General features: G+C 40.1%; 1 protein-coding gene across 5 annotated transcripts in view; it reads right to left on the minus strand.

Annotated features, from left to right (window-relative positions):
• Window positions 1-8589, minus strand: part of myh10 (myosin, heavy chain 10, non-muscle) — a 50066-nt gene extending 41477 nt beyond the window's left edge. For all 5 annotated transcript variants that reach the window (XM_053325117.1, XM_053325097.1, XM_053325089.1 and 2 more), the window contains exons 1-2: window positions 8245-8589; window positions 1058-1214 (exon numbers count right to left, since the gene is read on the minus strand). In XM_053325117.1, the coding sequence (XP_053181092.1) occupies window positions 1058-1214; window positions 8245-8589 (502 nt within the window). The remainder of the gene's footprint in view (window positions 1-1057; window positions 1215-8244) is intronic.
• Window positions 8590-10021: the final 1432 nt, after the last annotated feature.

Genomic DNA, 10021 nt, shown 5'->3' on the forward strand with positions numbered 1-10021 from the left:
ACAGAGGACACGATGGACAACTGATAGTGACTGATGTCTGTCATTCTTTCTAAACTTAACTCAGTATTTGGATGTCAGAAATATTATTCATTTTGACATTTTAGATTTTTTTTTTGAGTTTATATATTTGATATTTTTATGCTGCAACTGGATTGGACTGCTCAAAAGGTGCTTCGCTATATACTTGCAATATCAATCAATTCAAATCCTGTTTTGAATTATAAATTACCATCAGTGAGTTTAATTGTTTAACTTTTATTCTTGCAAATGTCTGAGTGTACTGTAAAAACCACCAGCCTGTGTTGTTTTTTTATGTACATTGTGATGATAATGGTCCAAAATGATGTTAAAATACACAGATTTCTTGGGGGATAGTCACCAAACCTGCCAATTGTACATGACTCGAAGAACATAAATAAACTTATCTGAAACAACTCTAAGGTACTTTAAGTTATAACAGTGCTGATGTGCGCACATATGGATCCTATGGGTCCTGTACAGGCTAATTCAGTCTGCTGTGATCTATAATAGAGCTGCAACAATTAGCTGATGAATTGATTAGTTGATTGACAGAACATTTTTTTTGTTTTAGTCATTTTTCCAGCAAAAGAATCCAAAATATTTCTGGTTCCAGCTTCTTAAACTTGAGGATTTTCTGCTTCTCTTTGTCATATTTTAGAGTAAATAAAATACAAATAAAAATAAAAATAATCTTTATCTTTTGGTTAGTGTTAGTAGGACACAACCAATAAACTTAAGATGTCACCATTGCCTCTAAGAAATTGTGAATGCAATTTTTTCAACATATTTTAATATTTTACACATCAAATGGTCGATAATGAAACTAATCATTAGTTGCAGGTCTAATTAAAGTATGATTGACAGCTCCACAACAGTTAAGTTAAATAGACTTTGAGGTGTGATTGTTTGAAGTATTTCACACCTAAAAAAACATTAAAAAGTATTTATTTGTTTTTCATACTTTACTTCTCCTGTAAATAGAGTGGACTGAGGTAGAGAAGAACCTCCCACACACAGCAGTGACACTCAGACTTACCTTGTAGCATGCATCTGTATGCAGACTCTGAGATAGCGTAGATGTGAGGGGGCATTTCATGCCTCTTTTTGCCCCTGTACATCTCAATGATGTTCTCTGAGTAGATGGGCAGGTTTTTGTAGGGATTTATGACCACACAGAAGAGACCAGAGTATGTCTGTAAAGAGAAAACATGGCCGATGAGAATGATTGACTGTTAATTCATCACAGAGCAACCAAAATGTCTCCATTATGTCAGTTAATATTTAGAGCATTTTAATATGGACTTAATGGACAATGAATAAGCACAAAAGAGATCATTTTAAAAAAGGATAGTTTGCATGTTTTTAAGTGGGGTTGTTTGAGGTACTTATCTATGGTCATACCTTGAGTAGATGGGGGTCAGCATGCTGGACAATGTATTACGTCGCAGACCAGCTGTTTGGGTCAGAAAGTGCTGTCACAGAGTAATTAATTGCAGCGTGCGTAGTAATACAGAAGTTTTACAGCTGAGAAAATCTAGTGCCAAAGAAAAGGGTTGTTTGACAGCAAGGTAAAGCGGTGACAATATTCTAAATATAGTGTACACAAAATATGTTCCACCACAGGCCCTGACCACAGTGGTATATCTATTGAAGGTGATACAGTGACTGCGGATAAATACCTTCTACAACCCCACTCCAAAAGATTCATACTATTCCTTTAATGTCCTGTCAAAGGAACAAGATGAGGTACAAGGAATTAAGAGGAAAGTGCTGAGTGTGGATTTTATTGCACCCTGACAACGCTTACTGTAGAGAGAAAATGCAATTTACAGTTTTATCAGCTAGGACAGTTCATCTGGGCCCTACTTAATAATAGCTTAATACTTAGTTTTCTTGTTTGCTAAAAATACTTTTTTTTTGGCAGATCATGAAATCACAGATCATGCCAAAGAACCGTGCAAGACTGCAGGACAATTTTCTTAAAGATTCTTCCTCCATGTACTTATCCTCCTCATATTTGTCTATTCTACATGTCCTTTTCTTACACATTTCCACCAAGTCTTCTTTGACTGATGGATGACATAAATCGGACTCAGTAGGTGGAGATTTTAATCCACTACAGTATGTATAATGCAGGCAGACATGCAGACGGACAGGCCAGGATAGTGTTAATCCCTGACATGTCTGCTGCTGCTGGAGCTCTCCATTAACTCAAGAGTGCATGAAGTACATACAGTAGATACTGCCGGATTAGGGCTTTTTGAATAGCATATCAATGATTGGGATCAAAAGTCTTGAATAATCTGCCAAGAAAACGGGCATCCTCTCTTACCGCAGTATCTTCTGTTACTGTGGTGTCACCTTTCTGTCTGCTTTCCACTCCTTTTTGCTCCATCCTTACCTTCATTTTCACCTCTCTAATCTATCTGCTTGGTTGGGATACACATTCTTCTAATCATGTTGTCTGTGGCAGCCAGTGCAGGCTGCAGGGGGCCCAGAGCCTGCTAACCCTGTTACTGAGCTGGAACAAACAATAGCGACATGACTATTGCATGCTGGGGAAGCGGTGTGGATTTGTGTGTGTGTATGTGTGTGTGTGTGTGTGTGTGTGTGTGTGCGTGTCCTCTGAAAAACACATCACAACTGTCATCTGGCCGGAGAGTCACACCACATATTCACACATACACAACACAGATATTTGCAGTCTGTACTGTGGACCATAAAATTCACATTGTGATGTTACTGCAACAGGGCTGTGAAATAATCTAATATCATTATCACCACATGTCTAAATGAAGCCATGACAAGACTGAATTCATATAAACATTGTAGCTCACAATCAAGTAAATGATACATAAAAACATTGGCTTAATTCTAATTTTAAAAAAATCAATGAACAGACAAAATTTTGATTTCTGTGTCACTTATAACTGAAAATCGAGAACATTATATATCTTAGGGATGTGCTACAGTCTACATATGTGTGGAAGGTGGGGGCGGTAAGATCACCAGATGGCCACCAACTACCCCCCTCCACCTCTTGAATGTGCACAGATGCTTTAGACACCGCTCTGCGCCACAACCTGCCCACACAGAGATTTGTTAGTCTGGACTACTCAGCAGTATTTGCCAAATGAGTTCTAACTTTGTTCTGTACGTGGGCCAACACTCACACCTTGCTAAGTGACACTGACTATAAACAGTTTGCAGGATGTATTGTGGGGCTGTTACCAATACATCCTGCAAACCCTAACCCACCATAATATCCACTTCCCAGACCCCCTACGGTGGGCACAGCGCCAGGCAGACAGATCAGCGCTACTGACCCAGTATGGCCCACTGGCATTGGGGAGAGGAATGACTCAGCTGGCTATCCTTGATGGTGGATCCCAGGGGGGGCACTTGGGGGATTAGTGGTGCTCTGAGGGCAAAGGAGTTGGGTGCCAACACAAGCAGGCATAACAGGACCCCAGCCAGAAAGCGTGTTGTGGAAGAAACAAACAAAACAACAAAAGGAACAAACACAAAACACTAAATATCTGCTGATTGCTGTGCATTAATATTTCATAATTGTAGGCTGGTAGAAGAAGTTCTGCTAGTCACAGCTCTGAGTCCACTACCTAGAGAAACTATGGTCCACAGAGGAGAACTCTGACACAGTTGAAAGGGTTCCCAGCCCTCCGGAAATGTCCAAATAAATGTGTGTGAACCAAGCAGTGCTTAGCAACAGGGCCTCTCTCGCTCTCTCTCCCTCTCTCTCTCTCTCTCTCTCTCTCTCTCTCTCTCTCTCTCTCTCAGTGAGAAAAGGGGAGACATTTTCGGGGGTTCCTGCTATTGCATGAAGCAGCGTGCTTCATTCAGACATAACTGGGCTAACAAGGGCTTTACTGTGTCTTTTAAACCCTAAAAAAACTCATATGTTTCTTTGTGGACTACTAAAGCAGCCTTACACATTACATCCAAATTATTTCCAGTAGTGCCCAGACAGACAGAGAAGCTCTTCGTAGTTTTACATTTGCTCTAAATCTTGAGGTGCTCTTAATCTCACTCAACAGCACTTGATTAAAATGACAAACCTGTCATCACTGTGTGCTTTTGACTGCGTATGAGAGGGAGCTAACCTAAATTCAGACTGCTGTGACAGCAGAGAGAAGGGGATGCTACCCGGGTACATGTAACAAGGCACATGACAGGATTAAAAAAAGGAAAAGACGACTTCTGAAGCCTTCATCTAGCTGCAGAACCCTTTTTTTGTGTAGACAGAGAAATATAATATTGAAAATGGGATGCTTGAGTCACTGAGTTGGGGTTTTACCAAAATCTCCCAGCCGTCTGGCAAAGGAATTACAATCACGGCAAGAGCTGAATGAGTTGTAATTACCATATGATTTCTGGTGCTGTGGCTGTGCAGCATCAGTAAAGCAAAGACAAACAACTCCTGCTCAGAAAACACATAAAAGCAGTTTCAAAATGAGCAATTGAGCGAATAGTTTGTGCAGAATGAAAACCTGCAACATTTCCTACAAAGCAACTACATCGAAACATAAATAATCACATGTCCCAGTGGGAGTGTTATATAACTCAAGGAGTTCAGAGAGGCACAAAATTTACTTTTCCATCATTCTTCTCTACAGGGAAGTTGTTGTCGGCATCACTACTGTCTTCTGACAATGAAAAGATTCCCATGTGACAGTCAGCATCTTTAGAGTCGGGAGTTCAATTTAGTGGAACTTTGGCCGCGAAACCTGGCTGAAAATCAACACCGCTATAGCTTGCACAGCTGCCTGGGGAAAGTACACCCACTCTCGCCATGAGAAATGTGCAATGTCCAACTTGTTCTTTTTTGATATGAAAGCCCTGTAACAGTATAAACATGCGGACAAAATTAGAAATCAAGCCTCATAATGGCTGAATCAGACATTTTAGAGGAAAAAAAAAAGTACACATTTCAGTTGTGAATAAAGAGACTCGTTCCCCAGTGTGAGGCCGGCTTAATGAACAGAGAAACAGCCTGTCGATGAAGATATACAAGAATCCACACAAAGCTCTCAGCCTGGAGTTTCATCCTCCCATCCTCTTCAGGGCGCACCACCACTGCAACAAAGGATGTGCATATAGTGGCCTGCATTCAATAATACATCACAGCACCATCGTTACTATATCCGGTCCTCCTTTCTCCTCAGCCACTGGGTTGAAACATAATTGCTCAGCCACTTTGAATCAGCAAAGACAGCAAAGAGGTGATACATCCATCAAAATTTCACTGACTCAGACATGTTAAGAGCATGTCTGGGAATGCTTTCTTAATCCTTTTAACTTTAACTTTGAAGTATGTTTATCACCTTCACATCCACTTCCTGCTGTGTGGAGGAAAGTCACTGAAAAGGGCAGAGCTACTGTATGTGATATTGACTTAAAGGTCACACAATCCTCCAAAGCAGGACTGGGGAAAACATGCAGAGTCAGTAACACGGAAGCAGCTGACCGACACAGCTCTACACACACACACATGATGCAGCTAAAACCTCTTAAAACTCCTTCTTCATTAGCTGCACACTTGAGGACTCTGTGGCTTTGAGGAGAAATCAAAACAATGGTAATTTAATAGCAAAGAAAGAAAAAAAAAAAGACAAAGCATGCACAGTGGATCTGCAAGGCCAGAGAAGAGCTGACATGGCGTCTCTGTTAATTAGACATCAGTTGTCTGACAGCAAAACTGTAAAGAAGAATTTCAGTTATTTGAGCAGCCAGATGTTTCTTATCAGGGAGCACAAAGAACTCTGTTAAGGCGGCTTGATGACAGTGTGACTCAGCACTGGCCTCCTTTAGCTGAGAGACAGAACTGGGGTCATTTCTTTTTCCACTTAGGCCTGCTAAAAAAATACTCAATAATACAAAGATTTTCTTTATTTTTGGGCTGTATTTTGCCGTCATTGATTTAATACTGTGAGAGACAACTTCTGATCATAGTTCACATCCAAGCAGCCTTTGGCATGGAGTCACATGGCAGAGCTCACAGTGCCACACCTCCCATGGTCCCAGCATCCCCCACCATGCTGACATCAACAGGAAGAGCTTTTCCCCAACAAGGCATAAAACACTAAAAAAGGTCAGAAACCTTTTAGAGTTCTTTGTAATATAAGTTAATCTGTTAATCACTCATAGTCTCTGAACAATTAGTCCATTAATTGATTAGTCGATTAAGAAAAAGCTGATCCGCAACAATTATTGATGCTGTTTTTTCACATGCCGTGTATAAGTCTACAGGTTCATCCATAACTGTAATCTGCAGTATTGGGAATGGATCATTTTGTGAATGCAGTTTAGCCTTTAGGGTCTTATTTTATAGTTATCTATTCATGCCTTCCTGTTGCACATGGTGAATGTAATTGGTTGCAGGCTCACAGCCACTCGCTATTTAAGATGGCTTCTCATTGTCACAAACTATTTGCCTGATGAGAGTCTACCACCAAACCTCACAAATCATTGCAAGTTAGTGTATGAGCGTTTGTTTGTAACTTATGATCAGGCGGTTTTGCAGTTCATTTAGCGGAAGATGACACTGATGTAATCATGCCTCTTCAACATAAAGAAACATAAAGTAGTGTTCTCGTAAACCCGTCAAATGTTACGACCTTATCACTCCCGTCTCCAATCCTCCATCTGACTGAGTAATTAAGGCAGTAAACCACAAGAGTAATCTCATGAGAACAGCAGAGGACGACAACTGCAGCTCCCTTACAGCCCCACATTACTTCAGCAACTTACACATAAACCCTACATCTAGAAAATAACATGTACATGTAGGATATTAATTGTTGTTTAATGTCAAACTCATGAGTGGAAAGGTGCTCTATTTATATGCTAATTATTTACAACAAGTACATTATGGGGCAATAAGAAAGGAAAAGGAACAAATCATTCTTCTCACAGGTAAAATCTGCTTTAGCCAAGCTAGGTTTTGTCTTTGCGACTGGGCCTCTTAGTGTGAACCTCTTGGCCCCGGCCTCCTCTTTGGGTCTCAGGTGGCCCACTAGCTCTGTGTCTGGGCTATTCCAGGAATGCATGTCACTAAGTGGGTCATAATCACAGGGGAAATCGGCAGCTTATGTAGGACGTGATGGCTTATTCATGGAAGGAAATACGTTTTGAGTCTTTTGAAGAGAAGAGTTGAAATGCTATAAATAATATTTGTAGAGGTTATAACTAGGATGTGTCAGATTTGTTTGATAATCATACTACATATATACTGTCAGCACTTGACATTAAGGATATCCTGAGACACAAAAATACGGAGTCTGGGACAATCGAGAAACTTATTATTACAAATTAAATTATTATGTTAATGCAGCTTGGAATATATGTCATTTTAATTGTTAGGCGTTTTCAAATTTGCAAAATGTGCGGTGGCATGGGCATAAGCGCTACACTACGTCACATTAGCGCTTACACACACAAAAACAATCATAGGGCCTATCTCAATACTAAGTACGCCAAGTTCGGGTTTGTATACTTGCTAGTTCGGACATGGTAAGTCCAACTTGGGAGCACAAACTTCTGAGGATGAGAACACACAGTATGGTCATTCTGCAGTTGGAACTACAGCAGCTCAGCTTCAAACAACCACCGGACTGTACTGAGACAAAATAATCTCACTGAGGAACGCTGAGTTTCCCAACCAAAAGGTTAATTGATTTTTAAATCATTTGGTCAGAAGAAATATTTAGGTTGTCTCATAGGAACAAGGAGTGCTATTCAGCCTCAGAGAAAAGTTGAATAACATCTTCTGTAGCTGTGGAGGAGCTTCATTAAGTCTGACAAAGTCAACTTAACAAAGCTTGACTTTAGTTTGAGACAGACGGCCTGCTGTACATTAACAACTGAGGTTAGAAAGATGTGGAGCGCTTAATGAAAGATGCCGCTGCATGATGGAAGCTTTGCTAATACTTAGGAGTAAAAGTCAGGATATCTCAGGCATCAAACTTTTAACATTCAATTGATCTGTCTTTGAACGTCTCACAACCCTAAATTGCTGGAACTAGGTAGCTTAACATGAAGAACAGTGGTAGGAAAACTCTGAGCAGCATTTGTTGAGCAAAGCATTAATCTCCTATTTTGCAGCTGTGACTGGAGCCGCACCTTTGGCTCAAGGGAAATTAACCTAAAATAAATAAGAGGATTACTAATTGTTAGTAGTGTTTCTTATAAATGAAAAATACTCACGTAGATGAGGCCAGAGTAGTAGCGGTCTTTGAGGTTGTGAAGCACTGAGGCCTCGTTCAGGCAGGTAAGCTCGGCCATGTCCTCTACCTTGCTGAATTTAGGTGGGTTCATCTTCTGGATATCATCCTTGTTGACCACCGCCTTCTTCCCATTTTCTGCCAGCTCCACCACCACCTCATCTCCACGCTCCTCACGAATACTAGCACCCTCGAAGCCGTGGCGTTCTGACGGGACCCATACTAGCCTCTTGGCAGTCCAGTCAGCTTGTGCAGCCGGGTTGTAGACCACGGCGCGGTCCACAAAGAGGTACCGCTCCGGGTCCTCCTGCCCACTCCTCTGTGACATTTCTGCTGGAAACCAGACGCAGAACACACAAGGCCACCTGTAGAGAAGAGACAGAGTTTAATGTTCATCTAGCCAAACAGTTTCATGCTGTTCAGTCCACAGCAATCTGACTCAGGACTAAAAACATCCTTTCACTAGGTCTAATTTTTCACAGTGGACATTTTACCATCTCATAGTAACTAAAGCAGAGGTGCTACTAACAACATTAATTATGTCTTCATTTTATATTCAAATGTTCCAGTAAGCCATGACAACATGACAGTGAGCCAAAATGAACAATAGCATGAACACCTGAAACAAAAGCAGCTTCATAGATTATCATTAACTCGACTATTTACACCTGTGCTTCTTCTCCTGTGATATGTCTTTCATGAAAAAGGCCAAATGTGTCACACCAGTAATTAAAGTTTGTGTTGAGCGTAAAGTTTAATTGGCTGATCATATATGATAAATCTAAAGAAAGATATTTTTTTTAATAAATAAGATAAATATGTCATTTCGGTTAATCCAGACATTTTAATACCTTAAAAATATCAAAAAATGCCATGAAGTCCTGCTCCTAGGTTTGAAAACTGACCACGAAGGTCAAATACAAGCAGAGATGTTTAAAGGAGAGCTACCACAGTAAAACAGCCTGCCTAATGCCTGCTGGGTGATTGCATGTTGACTCACTTTTTGACCATTTCTGGTAAGACATCGATTCAACCTCACTGCTGCCAATGCAGCTGAATGCTAAAATTGATGGTAAAGTGCTTTCGTGATGAAGCAGTTTCTCTAATGGCTGCTCAGCACTGGTTCCAGGAAAACTTGGACTCTATTTTAAGCGACTATATTTCTTCCACAAGAAGTTATGTTGCCAATAACTAATGCCATCGTTTCTATAATGTTTGCCTTGGTGAAAATCTCAACATTACTGTTTCACAGGAGAGATACTGTGGTATAATAAGTAAGCCTGCAACTAATAATTATATTCACCATAAATCTGTCAATTGCTTTCTTTATTAATGAATTTGTCATTTTGTCTATAAAGTGGCAGCTTGTTTTGTCCCAGCAACAGTCCAAAATCCAAACATATTAAGTTTAGAAAAGTAGAAAATCCTCACATCTCAGACAATGGAGCCAGCTTTTCCTTAAAATATTGCTGATTCACTTTGAAAATCAACTAATGGACCCTACCGGTGTGCCAGTGTGTGTGCAGTAAGTGTATGTATCATTTAATGAAAAAAGAAAAAATGTTTGAGCATGAAATACAACAACAGTTTCAATCAGCCTTCTGAATCAACACCTCAAATAAACAGTGACAGAATGCGCATTAGAGGGAGCACCTGTTACGTTACTCTGAGAAAAGCAAACTATATATTCTTACCATATGACAGAAACTGAAACCAATAAATAATATAATGTGAATTATTTGTATTCCTTCTTTTAGTTT

This window comes from Scomber japonicus, chromosome 2, assembly GCF_027409825.1.
Source record: "Scomber japonicus isolate fScoJap1 chromosome 2, fScoJap1.pri, whole genome shotgun sequence".
NCBI lineage: Eukaryota > Metazoa > Chordata > Actinopteri > Scombriformes > Scombridae > Scomber > Scomber japonicus.